At 36.4% G+C, this 23,410-nt stretch overlaps 1 protein-coding gene across 1 annotated transcript in view; it reads right to left on the reverse strand.

Annotated features, from left to right (window-relative positions):
- The window catches only part of acj6 (abnormal chemosensory protein 6), a 75,294-nt gene that overhangs the window by 4,241 nt on the left and 47,643 nt on the right, over positions 1-23,410 (reverse strand). Inside the window, exon 3 of the mRNA XM_073074743.1 lies at positions 18,905-19,087. Coding sequence (XP_072930844.1) covers positions 18,905-19,087 — 183 coding nt within the window. The remainder of the gene's footprint in view (positions 1-18,904; positions 19,088-23,410) is intronic.

The raw sequence follows: 23,410 nt of genomic DNA on the forward strand, positions 1-23,410 counted from the left end.
TTCATGTAAAACAGGGATTCTACTTAAAGCCCATATTAGATGCGTTGTTAGCATGTAACTATGCATTCCTGAGGAATAATACGGTTGCCTAACATGTAAGTGAACTTCCACACCCTTCCACCCAAATCCAATAATCCCTTCATTCTTGAAAGGAATGGTGATAATCCTTCCTCGGTCGAACCGTACTGGATTTTTTTATAATATAGTAGTAGCAGACGACCATCTGTAATCAACCCCAGATAGGATTAGATATTCCTGCCTGAGGTCGGCCACAGATGTGCCGCTATCCATGAACACTAAGCTGGAACGCCTCGGAAAAGTATGTCTCCCTTACCACATAGCAGGGACTATCACTGGTGTTATGAGGCAAAAATAGGTGTGGCGGTGGTGCCGCCGGAGTCGAATCACAAATGGTTCTACCTATTAAACTACATGGCTAAGTTATGTAATGTACTGATGTGAGACTGTACAATAGTTAATTCCCCATACTTCGATCATGAGCAACAGCAGAAATCGGTATCCATTTGCATGTCATTAACTGATCAATAGGACAGTTATTTTGTCGACCCTCATAAAGGTCGTTGACGCTTATTCATCGGATTAATCAATAAAGCCTTAAGTTAACAATGGTCACCTGACAGACATAATTTGTAAAAAGAAAGTTGTTTTAACTATTAGTAAGTTGGTGAAATTCCCGTGAACTGATCCATTTGGAATACTTTAGACGTAGTGATAAATACTGATTGAGCTATTTATCAAATAGGTACATTGTGAAAATTTGTGTTTGATACACAAATGTCATAATTTAGAAACTATAGTAGATTAATAAATTATGTGAATATGTTTTCTCTCCTTTCGTGACATTTACGGAATTTAAAATGTACTTATTATGTATTTTGTCTTTTTTTTCAATATTTTTTTAAAATATAAACGAAACAATTTAGGAAAAATCTAACGTGGGATGATCTAGGTAAGAGGTAGATTATCTATATTAAACTATATTTATATCTATAATGATTCCTGAAAACCAAATCCATTGTTCATTTACGGCTTTTTTGATATATTTATTGATTAACATTCGACAATTGTCCCATTAGATCTTTGGTAAGAAAACGTTGGATAGTTTATTAATAACGGCCGTTACTACCACACTTTATATAGCGAAGTCCAAAATAAGTTTCAATAACGCCAATAAATACAAGCGAGCAAATTAACCGCGTAAATATATTTACTAACCTTACCAACTGACCAAGTAATTTGGATATTTACGGTCTTGCCTGGCTAAAACAATTGTCAATATACGCATGGCTATTTGTCTTATTATCTAAACAGGCCGTAAGTCTTTCGCTAACAATTTTCTGTGTGGGGTGTAGGTGCAGTGAGGGCCCCGGGGACCGGTAGATCACAATTACTGGATGCCCGCGTGTAGCACGGAACGCTACATGTGGCTACATGCTCGTAACGGTTTGCACTTTTTTCACCGAATTTGAAAAACGAAGATTTATACGTAATATTGTAGCGGATTTAAACGGACTTGTACAGTTCAATTGCCGTTAAAGTGTACTTTTTCTTCTAATATATAATTGAACAATAAAAAAATGTCTGAGGTGTAACATGTGAGACGCCCGATTAGAACGAAGTTCCTTTCGTTTTGAAATAAGTATTATAGGAGGTATTTAATTAAATAAATTAACAATATTTACGATTTAAATGATAAATGAAATAAGTGAAGGAATGCTAATAAAATTGTAATCAATATTTTTTTAAAGTTATGAATATAAACATTTTGTTTTATTTTCTCGGCCTGCCCCTCTGCGAGCGCTACGCACTATAGCAAAAGTGTCGTGAGGATTTTTCGTGACGTTCGCCTAGCCCCCTTACCCAGCGTACCGCGCGACAAGGAACTTCGTTCCAAAAAAGACAAACCCAGTAGTTTCTTACCGGATCTTCTCAGTTGAGGTCGCTTTCCGATGCGGTAGTAGTTTAAGAAAAAATAATATAACTGACAATTTGTAAGTGCCGCCGTTAAACTATATAAAAAAATACATTTCATTTTATTTTATTGCAGGATCGTACATGCTCGTAACGGTTTGCAGTTTTTTCACCGAATGTGAAATACGTAAATAAGTGTAATAAGTGTGTTTAAATAGGATATGCTGAAAATGTTCATAATAAGTACATTAATTTCCTTCTAGGAAGATTACTCACAAGTTGTGTGGTTCTATAAACCGATTTGAAAAACGCTATAGTGCAAAAACAGAATAAAATAAACGAATGAATGCACAATCACAATAAAATAATAAGAGTTATATCGTTATTCTAAATGGTACCTAACTTGAGCATCATTAAAGCAATGTTTAAAAAAAATGTAATAAAGTATATTAGTTATGATCTTTTTCATATCAAAATCGAAATATGCGAAAAGAGAATATAGATATATCTTTTAGATAATGTCCCGTACCGGGAATCGAACCCGGGTCTCCTGGTTTAGAGCCGGGTATCTTAGCCACTAGACCATACGGGATTAAATGTGGTATTGTGAATTAAACTTCAAGTATTACATTTTTATTTTACAGAATTTCGTCCATTCAAGATTAATGTTTATTAAATACAATATATGTGGTTCTAGTTGGTTACGGTACGGTAATCGAAAAAATACTATAAGACACTTTAACGGATTTAGAAGATAATATGTTATTAAAAATATAACAATATTAAGTATGAATATTTTTTTTTATTTTAGCTGATTATACTCGAAATTTCTAATTTGCATTTTTGTCCGAAATATTTACCTATGAATTCATCCATCTATCAGCCTTTTAAGTTCCACTGCTGGACATAGGCCACCCCTAATTTGCGCTATTGAGAATTGCCGTCAACAACCACCGTTGAGGTACCTCAGCGAATTTGCCAAGATGACTATATCATCGACAAATCGAAGGTGTGTGTCGTTTTCACCATTGATGTTAACGCCAAGACCTTTCCACTCCATCAATTTGAACACATCTTCCAACGCAGCGGTGAACTGCTTCGGCGATATGACGTCGCCCTGTTTGACTCCCCGCTGCGATTGGATTGGGTTCATACTCTGGTCGTGTACTCGGACTGACATGGTGGCGGCTTCGTATACACATTTCAACACCTCTATGTACCTATAGTCGATCTGGCGTTGCTGAATGACTCCAGCACCGCCCAGGTTTCGATAGAATCAAAGGCTTTCTCATAGTCCCCATAGGAAACACATAGCGGCAGATTATACTCCTCGGTGTTCTGCATAATCTGCCGAATGTACAGAACACCGAGGAGTATAATCTGCCGGAGCGTATGTATGTAGTCTACGGTGCTGCTGCCTTTTCGAAACCGGATTGTTCCGGAGGCTGAAAGTTGTCAAGCCTGCCTGCGTGCAATACGGTTAGTGAGGACCCTCGAAAAGAGCTTATAAACATGGCTCAGAAGCGCAATGGGCTTTCTTTTTTCAGTAGGGTTTTATCGCCCTTTTTGAACAACAGTACCACTACGCTTCCGCTCCACGCTCCCGGGGTAGTTCCGCTATTGATCAGGGAATCGAACAACTTTTGAATCGCCACTAGTAGTGGTTTCCCGCTTTTAACAGCTCTGTTGTAATTCCGTCATCTCTTAGTGCCTTGTTGTTTTTAAGCTGTTTGAGAGCCCGTTTAATTTCGTACAGGCTGAATTTAGCGTTTTTTACGCAATTAGGGTAATAAGAACGCCAGTCGCGTACTTTGGGAGATCTATTCATCGATGACCCTATATTTTGACATTGAGATTGGAGACTGCACATATAGTTCTCGCATTTAATATTTACCCACAAATATGTACTCAAAACTCGACTTGACACTAACAGAACTTATTTAATACACAATATAGTAATTTGAATTAAAAACTTACATAAAATCGTAATATCATTACGAACAACTTGACGCTATAAATCGAAAACCATGTGAAAACCGCAAAGCAAAACAGGTGCGTCGACTACGTAAGCACCTACAATTTGTCGTGTCGCACACAGAAACAATAATACACGGGGTAATATCCATTGATGGGGCCCCGCGTATGTCATTGTGCAATAATAACCGAGCGACCCTTCCTTCTGTCATTTTTGAGTAGCTAGTGCTGATGCATAATAGAGAGCGCTGTCGATAGAATTAGAAATGGCTTGGGTAAGACTGTCCGTGCTAGACCAGAGTAATAATATGGTAATTTTAATACGTAATGTATCAACGTTTGACAGTACTGGTTACTATCGCTTGAAAAGATTGAAAAGTTTACTATAAATATTAATTTATCATATTTTAAACTAGGAAACAATAAAAACTAGGTTTAAACCGTAGATATTACTCTCGCCAATTTAAGTTATTTCCAGAAAAAAAGTTTTCTTCCAAATAAGTTATTAACAAGATTGTGCCATAAAATAATTTATACGAATACATTATTATATTCTGCACGTGCAAATAACTCCATAAAACATCATCATTATTTATTTCCTTTTTTATTACATTAATTCCACAAATTATAACGGTAAAATATATCGACATCGATAATATAGACACATCCTTACTTAGAGCATACGATGCGATTGCAAGTGGATATTAAATAAATTATATTCCGTTAATAGTGATTTGTATCACAACGTTATGATTTGAACAAGTGGCCGAATTTATACGGGGTGTGGGGCCACGAAGTTAGAGGGGTTGGGGATGTAACAATTTTTTGTAATTAATGGTAGGCACCACTCAAAAAGCATTAATGTATTTAAGTTTAGCATAGGGTATACAAAGGTGTAAAGTTATAGGATTAATGTATGAAGATAGGTAGAATACTCTTTTGTCCCTGTAGTACCGGGCCCAGAATAGGGCTACGGTATCCCTTGCCTGTCGTAAGAGGCTACTAAAAGGAGCTTCCGGGGTTGCGGGCGGCAAGAGTGGGAGCTCAAACCGTCCAGCAAGCGACCCCGGGAAGGGCAGCGGCTTGTGTTTTCGCATATAGCTGTAATCACCATGGGATGTGAGAGGAGCGTAAATTGCTCCCCCCAGGGCAGAGCCCGATAAAAGGGCATCGCGTTAGGAGGACTCCGGTTGTGTTCCGTTGGAGATCCTGGAGTTCTCCACCAAACGCTGAGGACGGCCACCGGGAGGGTTTTAGTGCGGTAAAAATCCCACATAACCCGGCGTCACTCCCATGGCGCCGGGTACCTTTTGAAGGTTTCCCCCTCGTCAACGAAAAAAAATAAGGTACTCTTTATACTTAAAGAATACTCTTTATTGCAATCTTACAGTTGAATTTAAGCAATAAGCAATATACACAGATTAAGTAGTATGCAATAGGCGTTCTTATTGCTAAGCAGCGATTTCTTCCAGACAGAAAAATAACAGGGAGACAATCAAAAGAAGAATAATAGTGTGAGCGAAGTTAGAAAAAGAATAGGTTATGAAGCATAGGATACATGTAATATTTAGTGATAGTACTTTAGTAATTATACAGTATCGCATTTAAGGGTAGAAACGTTGTAAGGTGTAGCGAACAGAGAAAAAGTTATCCTTAAAATTATAGGTAAAGTAAAGTTGAACGAAATTGTGAAGGTGTCATTGTCTAAGCCTTGATCCACGTCCATCGATTGGTGTGCTAGCTCTGACTGTTTGCTCGATTTGAAGAAACGATCTATCAATGATTGAACTGTCGTCCAAGTCTTTTAAAATATATTCAGATGACATTGATGATATTGTTCGTCTATGGCATCGATTGATTAACAACCAACAATCGACACTGAATCGATTCTACCATCAGTTGAATGGTTGAATAGTTTTGAAGGTGGTAGTACCCTTTGTGGTTCGACTCCGGCGGCATCACCGCCACACCTATTTCAACCTAATAACAGCAGTGTTAGGTACTGCTGTGTTCCGTGTTGAAGGGTGTGGTAAGGGAGACAGACTTTTCCGAGGCGTTCCAGCTTAGTCCTCAGGGGTAGCGGCGCATCTGTGGTCGACCTCAGGTAGGAATATCTAATCCTATCTGGGGTTGATATCAGATGTCCATGGGCGGCAGTAGCCACTTACCATCAGGTGGACTGCATGCTCGTCTGCTACTCCTATTTTATAAAAAAAAAAAAGTTGATGACATCGATCGTTGACCGATTAGTGTATGGCATCATTATGCAGTGGGGTATATAGCTAAACGTGTGCTGTACCCTTAGTATGAGTTTTTACGTTTTTACAAAAATGACTGTTTTTGTGTTTGTTTACGTATTTCCCATACATTTCCAATCAGTTCTGATATAGTCCACTAGGGGCGCTAATTGGAAATGTGTGGGCAAATATGTAAACAAATACAAAAACTGTAATTTTTGTAAATACGTAAAAACTCATACTAAGGGTACTGATCAGCTCGAGGGTGGTTATTTACATAACCTAAAAATATGTTATACTTATAATAGGTCTACTATTACAACCACCCTAGACCACAAGACACAGTGCTCTCTGTTGTGATAGCAAATATCTTACATATGTAGAATAGGAAAATACAGCGTATAACACAACAATAGCCAAATTTGCGCTAGTATAGTGCATTAGCCCAGCTAATCGCATTCGCCGAATTTCATATTTTTGTAAAATAACAGCTAAAAACGAATATTTTTCACTTTTACTCCCAATTTTTTAGCAATTTTCCCGATTGAATGGCAATACCGCGTATTCTACGGATTGGTTGATTCTCAATTCGTGGAATATATATCGTATATATATTCCACGAATTTGGAGCTTCAATTAATGTATTAAAACGATTTAAATCGTGTGATAATGATAACTAGAAACACTAAACAAAACGAAACTAAACTAACGTAATTTTGAATCGAAATGCAATGGTTCATCAAAACATTGAAGGACTCGAACAATCTTATTATTACAAAACATAGGTTCGCGTGTAATAAAATCACTTGATTTAAAATAACTTATATAGTCCGTATCAAAAAGATTATCGACAAACTTATGGAATCCATAAATCTTAATATATCCAGGAAGGTTCATTAACGATTCAAAAATATGCCCTTTGAAGATGTCGCTAGAGAATTCCAACTTATGCCGGAACCCTACGCTTTGAACCCCGCCTGCTACATGCAATATCCTGACTATAACATATGCTCTCAGAGTAATAATTAGCATAGATTGCGTTCATACCACTAATCTTGGTACGAACCGTAAGCAAGTGCTATAGCTGTTTAAAACTAACTTAGGGTGGGTTGCATCGTGTCACTTTTACATTTACAGAAGCCTAACCAACCGTCAAATCCATGGTTAAAAAAAAATGTTGCACCGTTTTAGTTGAGGTTGAAATTACGTCGTAACTAATACTTAACTTTTACCGCTCGATTTCGATCAGTTAAAGTTACTGTATTTGTCAACTTCCCTATCTGTCAATTACGACTAAAAATTGCGGTCACTCTAAGTTGTGTAAAGTAATGTTTCTACAGAATTACAATCTATATAAAACATAATGTTTGTCTGTATGTTCTTTATAGAATCGTAAACTATGCATTTGATCATGTGATGAACTTTTGCAAAGTTGTTGTGCAAGCTCACGAAGGTTTTTGAGTTGGTACGACCAATTTTCGACAGTGTGCGCCACTGTCATGCCAATGAAGGTACAAATTTTCACTTGTATGTTTCACATGTTATTTTTTAAAATGCGGGCGAAGCCGCGTGTCTTACTAGTGTTTTTATATTAAAACTATTGTAAAAACTTAAAATTACAACTTTGGTGTCGTAAGGGAAACCTATCTATCCGAAGCATTCCATTTTAATTCTCAGGGTTCCAAGTTGCAACTCATCTTTGGTCGTTTTAACTAGGAATCTAATCTTACATGGAGTTGATTATAATTGTCCAAGGGCTGCAGTTGTCACATACCATTAAGGACATACAATCTAATTTTATTAAGTGAGTCCTTACGAGAACTGTTTAAATCTATAAATGTTTTGACAGTGCCTAGCCAATATATTTATGAAAATATCTTATATGCTCGCAAAAATTATTCTTTGGAAAAAAAACATAATAGGCATAGTTATAATACTAGAAATAAAAATAAACTGGCCATACCTCAATTTAGATTAAGCAAACTGTTTAATTCTTTTATGGGGAACTGTATTCGTTTCATCAATAAAATACCATAAGACTGTTTTTGTTTTTGTTTACGTATTCCCTACACATTTCCAATTTCTGTTATAATCCGCTACGGGCGCTGATTGGAAATGTATGGGCAAATACGTAAACAAATACTTAAACTGTAATTTTTGTCAAAACGTAAAACCTCCTACTAAGGGAGGCCCCTTTCGCACTGACTGTTCGCACCCTAGTCGGTACGCTTTGTACTCTATAACTGGGTACCAGGCGTGAATATATTGATACGACCTACTTATACAAATATGTATATATACACATTTTTATATTTTTTAATCATAATAAACATTAAGATTGTTTGAATTACCTATATGGTGAGATTTACTCACCATCATCAGGTAGGTAAGTTAACGGGTATTTTTACCATACACATGCCACTTGTAAACATTTAAATAATTCTCACCAAATACTGCACATAGATGCAATAAAATTGTGCATTTTCCACTTGTCAACTTATTCACGCTTGGTACGGAATTATTCTAAGCATATGCGCAAATCTGCTGCAGGATTTCAAAGCGTATGATTGCCACTCAAATCGTGTTTTGACTGGTCGGTGGGGTTATTACACGCATCGTTTCGGTCCAGTACCCTTACCATGAGTTTTTACGTTTTGACAAATATGACTATTTTGGTATTTGTTTACGTATTGGCTAATACTATTTCCAAGTTATGACACAATCCGCTAGGGGCGCTGATTGGAATTTGTATCGGCAAATACGTAAACAAATACCAAAACTGTCATTTTTGTCAAAACGTAAAAACTCCTACTAAGGGGCCTACTATTCGCACCCTAGTCGGTACGCTTTGTACTCTATAATTATTCTAAGCATATGCGCAAAGTGCTGCAGGATTTCAAAGCGTATGATTGCCACTCAAATCGTGTTTTGACTGGTCGGTGGGGTTATTACACGCATCGTTTCGGTCCAGTACCCTTACCATGAGTTTTTACGTTTTGACAAATATGACTATTTTGGTATTTGTTTACGTATTGGCCCATAGGATTTCCTAGTTCTGACACGATCCGCTAGGGGCACTCATTGGAATTTGTATGGGCAAATACGTAAACAAATACCAAAACAGTCATTTTTGTCGAAACGTAAAAACTCCTGGTAAGGGTACAGACCTAATGCGATGAATAATTCCGTATGTGAATGATTTTTAGCGACTATGAATAAATTTGTAGTACATAAGTAGTACAAGATTTTGTTGAGCATACATTAAAATTAATAAGCAGCGCAGCTATACTTAGGTATTCTTTTTTAAAATGATTATTAGATTTATCGTTTCTTATTTTTGATACAATGGCATGAAACCCTGTAAGGGAGTAGCAATTTAAATTACTTATAGGTAACCATAAGCTAATGTAACAACTTATATTATCTGTTATTGTAAGTGAACTTTTTCAAAGTTATGTGCGTATTAGAAATTAATTATCACTTGCTAAACGGTGAAGGAAAACATCGTGAGGAAACCTGCATACCTGAGAGATTTATAGACAAAAACAATCTCAAAGGTATGTGAAGTCTACCAATACGCACTTGGCCAGCGCGGTGGACTATGGCCTAATCCTTCTCATTATGAGAGGAGACCCGTGCCCAGCAGTGGGACGTTCATGGGTTGATGAAATGAAAAGTTTTACTAGTGAACAAATGACCTATAGTTTTATATGGTTAAACACCGGCCCAGTGGGTTTTAAGCAACTTAGAATTGCTGTACAAACAGCCCTCGGTCCCTCGCGATTACAGTGACAATTGCCCGGGAACAGTAAAAACGCTCATATGTCGTCTATTCTCAAGGGAAGCGCGTATTTTTTGTTTTCCCCCTTTCTTGTAGTTTACAGTACAAGTTTTCCCTAATGTTTGTTTTGGTGCTAGTGTAGGGAATCGAAATGGTACTGCAAATGTCCGTTGACAACGTTTTAGTGTTTTGTGTTTAAAATAATTGCCCGTTTATATACGAATATTATTCGAAAAATAAAACATATACACAAGAAAACAAGTTTAAAAGACATACGTTAAACTCTCTCGTTAAGTATACGTTACCTATGTCAGTCTTTGTAAAAACATTTATTTTAAAACAACAGACACTTATTAACACCCTTACTAAAGTTAGTTTGACGTTTGCCTATCTAAATTATCTTTCGAACTGTGTAGACATTGTATCGAAGGTGGTAGAACCCTTTGTGGTTCGACTCCGGCGGCACCACCGCCACACCTATTAGCAGTGTTAGGGGCTGCTGTGTTCCGTTTTGAAGAGTGTGGTAAGGGAGACAGACTTTTCCGAGGCGTTCCAGCTTAGTTCTCAGGGGTAGCGGCGCATCTGTGGCCGACCTCAGATAGGAATATCTAATCCTATCTGGCGTTGATTACAGATGTCCACGGGCGGCAGTAGGCACTTACCATCAGGTGGACTGCATGCTCGTCTGCTACTACTATATTATAAAAAAATGTAGACAACCATTGGTTGAAATTTCCTATAAGTTACTAATAGAACCCATTGACCATTACTCCTTCACTTATTTTTCTTGTCAAAATCAATTTAGAAGCGCGCGCCTGACAACAAAATTGGCCGCTTACACACGAAAACAATTACGATGAAATGTTACTACAGTAGCACTACCATGAGTTTACAAAAGTATTACTCGCTAGCGACTGCGTAAAATAAATGTATGAAAAATTGTACAGCGCCTCTGGTGGTTACTCGTAGAACTAAAATCCGTAGTGACGTAACTCGATACGTAAAAAACCTATCGAAATCAAATCGCTAGCGAATGTCATTATGATCTATTGCCATACAAATTCGGTCCCATGAGTCATTAATTTGACAGACGTTGTCAAGAAATACCGTAACGATAGCAGTTATGTTATTCACTAGCAAAATGACAATAGTTTTCTATTTACCATTTCTATAGTGGCGTTTCTATGCCAACTCATGGTAATGCTACTGATCATTCAAGCTACACACACTACTGTTGCACCAAACTATCGTAGCACTGACCTACGACTCTCGAGTAGGTTCCCGTGGTTCTATTTTGCTATGGGTGTATATTTAGCCTTACAGCCGTTGTGTGGCAACGCAACCACGATACGATGTCGTGGCATGTTGCAGCGTCGTATCCGATGTCGTGTCGTGACAACAAATCACTCGTGAAAATTAGTGACGCAAATGATTTCCGTCATTCAAGAAAGAACCTAATCCATTTCTCTTTTAACGAATAATGGAAATAGTTTTAAGATGTAGAATATATTTAATTATGTTTGTTATATTCAACCGCGTCTGTAAGTCGTAAGTCGATGTATATTGTATATGTTGGCTGCTGTCTGATGTCGATCACACATTTGCGTTGAAGATTGGCGGTCATGGACGTAAGCATAGTGACGTGTGCATTTTGAGGGTGGTAGAACCCTTTGTGGTTCGACTCCGGCGGCACCACCGCCACACCTATTTCTACCTAATAACAGCAGTGTTAGGCGCTGCTGTGTACCGATTTGAAGGGTGTGGTAAGGGAGACAGACTTTTCCGAGGCGTTCCAGTTTAGTCCTCAGGGGTAGCGGCGCATTTGTGGCTGACCTCAGGTAGGAATACCTAATCCTATCTGGGGTTGATTACAGATGTCCATGGGTGGCGGTAGCCACTTACCATCAGGTGGACTGCATGCTCGTCTGCTACTCTTAAATTATATAAAAAAAAACCTCATCAGCGCCATATGAACACGATCGGGAAATCAGAAAACGCTAATTTTTGTCGGCCAACGTCTCTTCAACCATGTATCGATGCGAATGATGTCGTCCACACTGTAGTGTCGTATGCGTAATGGTTCGTCCGTAGTGTGTGGACAGACCTTAACAGAGCTATTCAAAGCCGAGTTATATTTGACTACGTTTATTCTACGTTTCCTGCTCCGCTATGTATCCGTTCAGTTATCCGTTAGTGGATGGTGACGTAACCGATAGACATTCTGTAGTGGTTCCGGCGTATTAATAACATGAACGTGCTTGGAATTGCACTAATCGCAGAGTTCAGGTCGGCACCCAATAATGTCCGACCGCTTAGAGCGTAGAGTGAGCGTGAGTGCTTGTTGAACTTTATTCTCTAATTCTCGGTAACAAACATTTGTAATTGTAGTACAATTCACGTTACATGGTTTGACTATGATGGTACTTGCCATACCTACCTATGTTTGCTTTATTACAGTATGAGGACGCGTTTCGTGATTCACGCTTTTGCGATTCCACACACGTTTGCGTCGCTTTTTTGCGACATAAAGCATTTTTTATTATACTAGACTACGAGACGAACATGCATTCTACCTGATGGTAAGTGTAATCAATCCCAGACAAGATTAGAATCCTACCTGAGGTTGACCACAGATGCACCACTATCCCTGAGGACAAAGCTGAAATGCCTCGGATAAATACTTATATAATACTTATAGGAGACATACATCTCCTTTACCACACCCTTCAAACCGAAACGCAGCAGCAATGAACATTGCTGTTATCAGGCAGAAATAAGTGTAGCCGATTCTAGACAAAAACGCGGTTCTTCTGTCCGCAAAATCGTAGTCCGTGGAAAATCAGCTTGCCATTATATGCGTTATACCTGTTAGTGTTTCCTGTATCCGTATGTATGCCTACAGGCTTTACATAGCAGCCACAAAGCAAAGCGTGTGTTAGGCGACGCGGTCAGTTGATGAATTGGCAAATGTTTAGGATCATTGAATCCTGTAAGTTTTAAGTAGCCTAGCTTTATTTTTCATATAAATCAAATGTTTTTATTATTATTCATGCCTAATTGAAGATTGATATGTATACCTATTTCTTTAAACCTGAATATTTTTAACGTGAATTCGAAATTATTGACCATTATTTGTCCTTTACACGTACATTACTAAAATTGGTTTTATTTTGCCTTGAGTTGTTTCAGGGCACATATTATTGAAAAAGCAGTGATAGCCTAGTGGTTAAGGAACACGGCCTCTCGATCGAGGGGTCCGAGGTTCAAATCCCAGGCACGCACCTCTGATTTTCAAATTTATGTGCGTATTAGAAATTAATTATCACAAACCAAACGGTGAAGGAAAACATCGTGAGGAAACCTGCATACCTGAGAGATTTATAAAAAAAAAAAAAATCTTAAAGGTATGTGAAGTCTACCAATACGCACTTGGCCAGCGCGGTGGACTATGGCCTAATCCTTCTCATTCTGAGAGGAGACCCGTGCCCAGCAGTGGGACAGTAATGGGTTGGTGATGATGATGATGACATATTATTGTACTCGTATAAGTATACTGAACAATTAAACCTGAAGCTAGTGCTAACCGTACATTTTATTGAAAGTTAATATTTAATTTTTTAACACTTTATTTGCATATATTATACCTACTCAAAAAATTGAAATGTAAATTTGTTGGTTTCACATCTCATGTGAAATTTATAAACCGAAATAACATAAATGACGCGCGTCATATTTTTTAGGAAAGTATTGCAAAGCTTTTTAGAATAATGTTTTGTAAAAAAACATTCGATGCATTTTTAAAAAAATAGTTATATAAATGTATGTGTGTATTTATAAAAATACAGTGTTTTTAACCGTGTTTCTACCAAACCCTGCATCAAGCACCACATTAAGACAGAAATCGAAGAACAAATTATACTTTCGCATATACCTATCTTCAACATCACTAGTAGTAGAATAGTAGTTTATAACAAACTAGCTGACCCAGCAAACTTTGTACCGCCTCAAAATCTTTTTATCAAATATATTTCATATAAAATATAGCCTATGTTACTCGTGGATAATGTAGCTTTTGAATGGTGAAAGAATTTTTAAAATCGGTCCCGAAGTTTTTGAGCCTATTCATTACAACCAAACAAACAAACAGTTTTCCTCCTTATAATATTAGTATAGATTGATAAAAATGGCAATATAAAACCTAAATGCTTACAAAGTCCTACTTAAAAGTTCCATCAAAGTTTCGTCTGCCTAATCAAACAATTTGATTGAGCCTTTTTGCAAATATCAAAACAACAATTTAACAAATTGTGCTCGTACTTTAACAGAGTTTAGTTAAGCTATTTTGAGCTTGAACCTAAACAAGCTGATTGAACGGCCTGCCATATTAATTACCAATTCCGATTGGCGTTTAGTGAACCGGGCTAAATGCAATATGATCTCGGAATGCCACTTTACTCAAGCTCTCCGATCATTGCACCTCCCTAAAGCATTCCCATTAATAGAAATGTATATTCCAAACTATTGCAAATCATAACATAGGTAGGAGATTAATTCATGAACCATTGATCTGTTCTAATGTCTAACGAATCTATCTACATAATATGCAACTTACTATGATGTAGGAACTATACCAGAATTACAATATTCCTTAATATTTACATACTAATCGTAACCGTAGTAATTGACGGTACTTTTAAGCAAGTACCAAGTATGTAACTTATACTTTATATACTTCGTTCTTACTTAAAAGTTCCAACCAAGTTTGATCTGTCTAATCTAACAATTTGAGCCTTTTTAACATGCTTTAATTGCACCTTAAATCGAATTGAATATAGCTTGTCATACGTACATCAAATATAAAAACAACAATTTAAGAAATTGTACTCATATTTGTAACTGAGCTCAGTTAAGCCTGTGGATAAGCTATTTGCTATTTTGAGCTTGAACCTAAACAAGCTGATTAAACGGACAGCTCAGCCTGCCATATTAATTATCAATTCCGATTGGCGTTTAGTGAACAGGGCTAACTGCAATATGATCTCGGAATCCCACTTTACTCATCTCCCCGATCATTGCACCTCCCTAAAGCATTCCTATTAATGAAAATGTATATTGCAAATCATAAGATAAGCAGGAGATTAATTCATGGACCATTGATCTGTTCTAATTAGAGATGTGCCGAGTCAGGTCGACTCGACTCAGTACTCGAGTACTAACATAAACTCGCATACTCAAATACCAATAGTGATACTCGAGTACCAGTGATACTCGAATACTGACAATACTGGTACACTACAAGTTCTACTCGTACGAGTAAAAACTTGTTTAATTTTGTGTAGTGAGTGGCCTTTTTTTTCTTTTTTTGCTCTTCCGTGCTATTGGACTGTATGTTGCAAAGTACTCAAGTACTTTGTGAATACTTTGGACTCGAGTACTGACTCGATTCTTTTTTATATGAGTACTAAAGTACTCTAATACCAAAAATGGCCGACTCGGCACATCATTAGTTCTAATGTCTAACGTAAAGGACTGAAGGTACTCGTATCTATCAACCTGTAACTTACTATAATATAAGTAAGTATACTTAGTAAGTATAGGTACCAGAATTATAATATTTTGTAATGGTGTATGTTTCAAATTAATACCGTTGTAATAATAATGAGCTTTTAATTTTATCTAAGATGCGTAAAAATCTTAAGTACCCAGTTACAAAATATATTTAATGTATTTTTTCTTCAATTTCACACCTTGATTATCCTCTGATAGATGTTATTAAAATAGTATTAATTTGGACTTAAGACGAATTTACATTGTATATTAAAAAGGTGTGCCACATATGTTTACCGAGGACTAAGTAGATAAACTGTAATGAAATTTGGCCTTTCACATTGAAGGTCCCTGGTTCGATTCCATTTATTTCTTTGATTTATTTTCATTATGAGAAAAATATTTTCACTTGTTTTACTGATGAAGAGAAATATCTTGAAACACCTTGTATAACCGGCTTATCACAAGGCTATTTTGACTTACCTTATGACACAATGATATGTTGATTAGTTACGAAACAAATAATTAGTGTTACATTCTCCACAAAGTTAAAAAAAATACTTCGAAATAAATTTATAATAAAAATCCTTTATAAAAACGTAGAAAAAAAATTGAAATACAAAAGCACAAATACGTACAAAACGCAAAAAGCTATAGAATTCACAAAACGTAATTTAAGCCGAAACGAGCCCAACAGATGTTTTTATACAGATTAGAGACATATACGGGACCCCAAACGGCCGTGGCGTTTGGGTTCCGTGGGCAATAAAGTACGCATTACGCGGGCTGAGACCCCACACGCTACAGGGGAGGTCGGGGAAACAAGAAAGTTTCTATTGTATTAGGCAATAACATTTGTTAACCAAACTAGATCCCTATCCTAAGAAAATTTGCATTCTTATACGCGAAACTTTATTTTTTACTTTTAAATAAATATATTCAGTTTATTTTTAATTTTAAGTTCTTTGATAAGAAAGTTCTTTGAATGGTGTATAAATTTTGACTGAGATATAAAATACTTGGAATGTACTGAAGGCTGCAAAATAATATGCTGCAAATGCTGCTAGGTATGAATGACTATGTGTCATACGATCATTAAAACAATAAATTGAGTTCTTTATTCACTCGTATCTAGCTTTAAGTTGTTCTTCATACAAAGGAGTAGGTATAATATAAAACTTGCTACGTACATTTTCATAGCGAACCCTAAGCAAGTCAGCGATAACGCAATACAAAGTGGTAGGGCGGGGATCACAATCGACTACAATACATCGAATAGTGCATAAAATTACCTCATTTTTATAGCAAAGCGCATATATTTCTTACATGTTACAGCCCTCCTCGTTTCCCCGCTCGCCAACTCCCTAAGGAGGGAACCCTCGTCGAGCCACCGATATAGGAGGACTAAAAGATTTTCCAAGGTGTATGGGGCATACAGAAATGCATTTACTTTTATTATTATTATTTATGTCACAGCGGAGGCGTGGAGTGTACCAATTTTGCTACAATTTTACGAGTACGCTTTAGTTTTATCGGTACGGAATTCGATTGGTATGATTGGTATGGATTTTTTAGAATACGGACTGTAGAGTGTTATCGCTTAAATTGTTAGGTAACTATATAAGGGGCGGAAACGATTTGTGTAGTCGTTTTACTTATTTATAGTTATGATATTAGATGTAATTGTTCTTAATATTTTATATGGGATGTTTATAGACTAAAATATGAGTACATGTTTTTGCCATTTGATGTTGAAACTATGGAAAAGCGGGAGTCCGAAGCTAGATTATCCTATCATGTGTCCAAATGTTTTATAGCATAACCGAGCCAGCACGGCCGCTGAATTAGTCTAGCTATTCAACGACGTACCTAATATTGAAGCATTCTGGGAACTCATCCTAAGCACAGTAACAAATGCAGCGTTTTGTATCAAATTTAAAATAATGTTATTTAAGATTTTGTTTTCATATACATACTGTACTGGTCTAAGATCCGAAGCTAAATCGAACTGGACCGAGCTGATAATAGAATGAAACTCATTTTATAATGAAATTAGTACATTGGGTAATACATTAAAAATGGGTTTGCTAAAAAAATCCTGGACAGGATAATTTTAATTATTTTTTGAAAAATAAAAATTTAATTGAAAATTAAATTTTGCAACATCAAGATAATAAGAAAATTCTATTCTGAGTGAATGTTAAAAACATACAGAATGTGCAGGCTTTGGGTTGCCTATTATTTACGTGGACGAACTACTGGGTTGTCAGGTATAAACAGGTATTTCGCTGGCAACTACTTTCACTCATGATGATAATAGATAAAATTTTATATCAGTAGAAGCGCTGTTTTATTGTGAACACGTTGAAATAGGGTTGTCTGCAAAATGAAAATTAATTTTTCAAAAAATAATTAAAATTATCCTGTCCAGGATTTTTTTAGCAAACCCATTTTTAATGTATTACCCAATGTACTAATTTCGTTATAAAATGAGTTTCATTCTATTATCAGCTCGGTCCAGTTCGACTTAGCTTCGGATCTTCTACTATACCTAAAATTCGTTACTTTTCGCAGTATAAATTTTCAAATAAATAAAATATACTTCTTAAGAGAAGGGAGATATTCATGTTAGTGTTGTTGACGTCCTTACGTACATGTACTACTTTTTTATTGTTACGTCGTGACTAGGAACTCCAAACAACTAGGAAAGATCGAAAGCATACAGCACAAACTCTATGTCTGTTGAGGCTTGTTCAATTAGAAATGTTCTAGTTTTTAGTTGCTATCATTTTGTTTACGACGGGATGTAAGCCCAATAGAAACAATATGTTTTTTATTGTAAATTAAAACTGCATGTCCGTTATTAGTTATATTAATATAAACGTTTACTTATAAGAATCTGTATATTTTACTTGCACAGAAAAATTCTGAACATCAGCTTTACATATAATATTATTAATGTACGAGTATCTTTAAGATTTTTCCCACTAGGTATTCCTGCGTTTATTTCAACTCTATTAACTTTGTGTACAATTTATCTAAACTGTTTACATGTTAAGCTCAAGAATGTTTACAGAATGCATGTTATATCATGACGATAGTTTAGTATGAAACTGAGTAATAGTCTGATCTGCCTGTAGTTTCTTGTATATCGCAGTGTGTAATGGAAGGTCTGTGCTCAGTAGGGGTCTAAAATTGTCTTCCTGGTAAGAGTGACTGTCGATAGGAGACAAGTTAGAAGAAATCATGACTCCTACTCCTATCTACTGCCCATCCTAAACCTAAGTACGCATTTGATTTTTCTAAAATACGTGCATTAGAATTTAACTAACACATGTTTTAACGGTAAATATGGTAATCTGTCGACGAGCCTCATTTCATACCGTTGGCAAATTATGTACCGGTCAATTAAGACACAATTGTTTGCGGTCACCTGATGTGGTCTGGCGTTGTGTGGTGGGGGTCCGCCTACGCCATGGTGATATACCATGTCGTGCTTCAGCTGAGGGAGCGGCGGCCCCGGCTGGGGCCCTGATTGGTGCTTGCTGATGTCCACGGCTGCTAAGGCTTCCGCTCGGCTAAGAAGACCGTCGTTGAGGCCGCCGAAAATATCACCCTGATGAACAGAATTAAATGTAAATATATTTCTTAACGGTCAAATTTTACGTATTTCTCGAGAATGCGTATCCTTATGTTTGGTTAAAAGATATCAAAAATTGATAAATTTTGTATTTAAATATTTCGGAGAAAAGTATTAACATGCTCGAAATAGGTACTTTTATCTTTTTTAACAGATGAATCCCACGGTCTCTAATTAATTGTTAATATGTATTTATTAATTACTATAATCATGAGACGAAGGCTTTGTACAATGCCATGTAGCTATTGCTTATAGTATGAAACGAAGGCCTTCCATTTATACACATTTAATTTGGCTTCATGTTAACGTGAAATGTTATTGAACATATAAAGACGGTAAAAAGCACAGTAAACCCTTTAATGCACTGTAAAGTAATCATAACGGTAATTCTGGCGCCTAATATTTTACAACAAGTAAATGTACCTATTTACTATACAAAATTGAAATTTTCAACCCATTTAATCCACATAATGTACCCCCATATTTTCACTTTCATGTATCTGATATCAAACATTATAATTTCTGTAGTTTATATTCTCTTTGGCCAGTAAATACATAGTTATTTGACGGTAAAAGGTCATATAAGCAAAATTCGTGTTATTAAATTTGGCCATAACAAATGCTAAGATTAAAAGAGCCAGTTCAAAGGGGCAACGCTAATTCGCGAGACGTAATACGTAGCCACATCAAATAGTCATGCTGGCTCAACCGACGGGCCGCGGACAGGGGTTTTTCCCGGATTACTTTAAATTATTTATGAGTGACTCTGACCTCGAGTTCCTTCGTAACTCGTTACTCGGTTCCTCTCACCCGGACCCACTCCGACAGATGCCTCGCGCGCGGCCTGACTCTCAAACAGCCCGTTTTATAGATCCAGGGACCACTTTTAAAGTGATAGTTTCTGTTTTCGATTTACCGGTGGTACACACGTTTGTGGGTCTCGCCGACGTCCCTCTCGAATACGCTGTTTGCATCCAAATTGTCTATTTCAAATTGATTTCTTTCGTTCACAAAGGCGAATGTTGCGTGCGATCATAAGGGTTACTCAAAAAGCGAAATACGACTTCAAAATTCTTAGGCTCTAAATTTTCAAACTCAGTTTAGAATGAAATTGATACGTCGTAGATCATATAGCAAGTATGTCAAAAAATAAAAAACATTTTTATGTTTTGTTAAGAAATATCGAAATAATTTAGTTTATTATACTTCTACAATCTATATTGCTTACATTGTTTTGCGTCGACGGAAATATCTACTTACATTCAAACCGTTATTATTAATTTGAAGGATTTTTCAATTAGATATATTCATTAATTATTTTTTAAGATAATTGTGCATAAAAGCCGATAGATTTAATTTAATCAGAGGCCAAGTACACTCTATCCAAAGGGCTAAGTGTAAATTACTGTCAGTCGGCTTAATCCCCAACGCAATAAAAAATTGCGACAATCGAACGTGGGAACAAAAGCTTGTCCCTACACCCTTCACGAACCATTAGCATCGAGTTACTGTTGCGAACTCAACTCCCGCCTCTCTAATTGTAATTGCTAAACAATATGAGATACATAATAATTTGCCCGCGCGACCCGGGGCGCCCTGGATTGAACGGGAAATTAGAACGAGTCATTTATCTTTGTTTTAAACAAGCGATGTTGCAGGTTCATTGGTAATAATTGCGGGTTCTAAACTTTTTGTTTTCAATCTCTGAAATGATATTTTGTTTAAGCGGTCCAAAGTGGGGTGTAACTGAATACCGGCTTTGAACTGAACTTCATAAATTGATAAAAACGAAAAAGATTGTGCAAAAAGGATAATACCTGGCGCGCAGTATGGCTGGTTCATTATTTAGAGCCGGTATTCACAAACATCGAACAACCGTAGCACGATTCAGCGCTGAGGGATTACTTAAAAACCCTCACGGACGAACACCATGCAAAGCGGGCAAAATAAGAGCACGCTGCAATCCCTACAGCGGTGAAATAATCCATTACTATTATTACTCATCAACGTTCTCATTTTAGGGTTAACTGGCGACATCTTCTGATCCCCTGATACATCTGTGCCGTGATGTCAGTATCAAGTGTCACAGACGTGAATCCGAGGGCGAGGGTCTTTGCGCGATTAGGCGGATACACCGAGGCGATTGAGTATGCCAGATAATTATTTAGCAGCACAAAATGTTAATAGACACCTCGATATACTCAAAGGGCTGCGAATAACGTCAAATGGAATAAAGGATTACTAGTTTGTTACGCTGTTAGTGATGTTACTCTTACACCAGTTTCCAAATAAAATGATTTTGGACATAGTCTATGTTTATTATAAGTAGTCATAGTTTGTTATTTAATAACATAAAATTGATATATTAATAAAAATACGCCTACCAGTAATATTTTTTGAAAAAATACAGATGTATAATTCCTATAACGCAATGATTCGAAATATACAAATTGAAACATAAGAAACGGTAAGTATAACTAAATAAATGAAGGTTTATTAACTCGCTAAATTAATAGTATGTAATATGGAACTATGCTACACGAACAGTAATGCGCTTAAAGGATTTCATTTGCCACAACTACGTTAATTTTACTTAAAAAGGCTTATGTAAAACGTTATTTGTATGTCAGAGGTAATCTGAAAACCACTGCACTAATTCAATATTAGAAAACCACAAATTACAGATGCTATGTGTTAGGTAAATGTCACTCAACTCAAATAAAACCGCGGTTGGTGGTTATTGTATAAAATTCCATTAAGGCTATTTAGTTCTCGTACCCACTGCAAGGGAGCGACCTATGTACTGGCCAGGGCAAGGCGATTTTTTCTGAAAATTATCGATTCTTGAATCGATTCGAATCGAAGTGTAATAAATCGATTCACTAAGAAATCGAGGCCTAAAGAATCGATTCTCCAAAAATCGAACTACAATCTTTTCAGCACAAGGGCAGAGATCGCGAAAAAAGGGTCAGGAAGGGTCTGAAATACGTATACGTCAGCGTAAATGTCTAAGACACATTCAACCAACTTCGAAAAGATCGGCTTTCGATTTTCTAGGATGAACGATCGATTCACTGAATCGGTCCATTACTGGAGATCGATTATAATAATCTATTTTTTGGGCCAAAAGATCGATTATCCGATTAATCGATCATAGATCGCCTTCCCTATACTGGCTCAAGTCCGCTATCGTATTAAAGATTAAGAATACATCGCTGACAACGGCTACCTTCGTGACTAGCGTGATCACGTGTGCCTGTAATCATATTTCAATATTGTTACAGGAATCGGCTGCCGCACCACGATTCATTGACATATCACGATATCATTGAAGTTCGTATTAATTGGATTTTTCCCAGATTTTCCAATTGAAACGTCACGGGTTGAAATGTTAGGTTTTTGGAATTTTATAAAGCGGCTGAAGGCAATTGTAAATGTCTATTCAAAGGTCAAATATCAAAATGTATCCACCTCTCTTACAAAGACCCGTACAAATTAAGGGTCTCGTTTTTTTTAAATACGAGTAATTGCAGTCACTATAGATAGAATTATGATATACTAGCAAACCCGGCAAACTTTGCACCGCCTCAAAATGTATTTATCAAATATATTTCATATAAAATATAGCCTATGTTACTCGTGGATAGTGAAGTTTCGAATGGTAAAAGAATTTTTAAAATCGGTCTAGTAGTTTTTGAGCCTACTCATTAGAACCAAACAAAAAAAAGTTTTCCTCTTTATAATATTAGTATAGATAAAAAAAAGTATAAACATTATCAAAACATATAGATATATTTTTCTTTCTATTTTTATAATTATTTGAAATGTTAACAACAGTTTGGTAAAGGTTAACCTTAAATCGTCTTTTTTCACGGTACCTAATATTAGCATAACTAAATTGTCATAATTATTTTATTATAAAATATTTTCCCGTCGTCTAAAATTACGAATTAACCTGTTATTTGGTAAAAATTAGAAATATTTAAATATTAATCACTATATCATATAATTCACCAGTTCCAATAAATTTTCCTCTAGGCTTATTAAAGCAGAAAAATACTAGCTATTAACCCTACTAATACGCCAAATTATTAAAAATCTACCGGAATAGCTCCGATGAACTACGTGCGTTACCTAATGATAACGAGAATGTCTAACGCGCGCTAAAAGTTTAAAAGCGAAGCATTTAACTCACTTTGTATCAGATTATCCGAAACACAACGATCTAAACCTACCTGCATACTTCTCTGTTGAACACTAGCACTAAAACTGGTAAGCTTTTGTAATATTTAATGTCTG

Source organism: Epargyreus clarus, unplaced genomic scaffold (assembly GCF_041222505.1).
Source record: "Epargyreus clarus isolate Ecla_fem2 unplaced genomic scaffold, WU_Ecla_fem_2.2 ptg000007l, whole genome shotgun sequence".
NCBI lineage: Eukaryota > Metazoa > Arthropoda > Insecta > Lepidoptera > Hesperiidae > Epargyreus > Epargyreus clarus.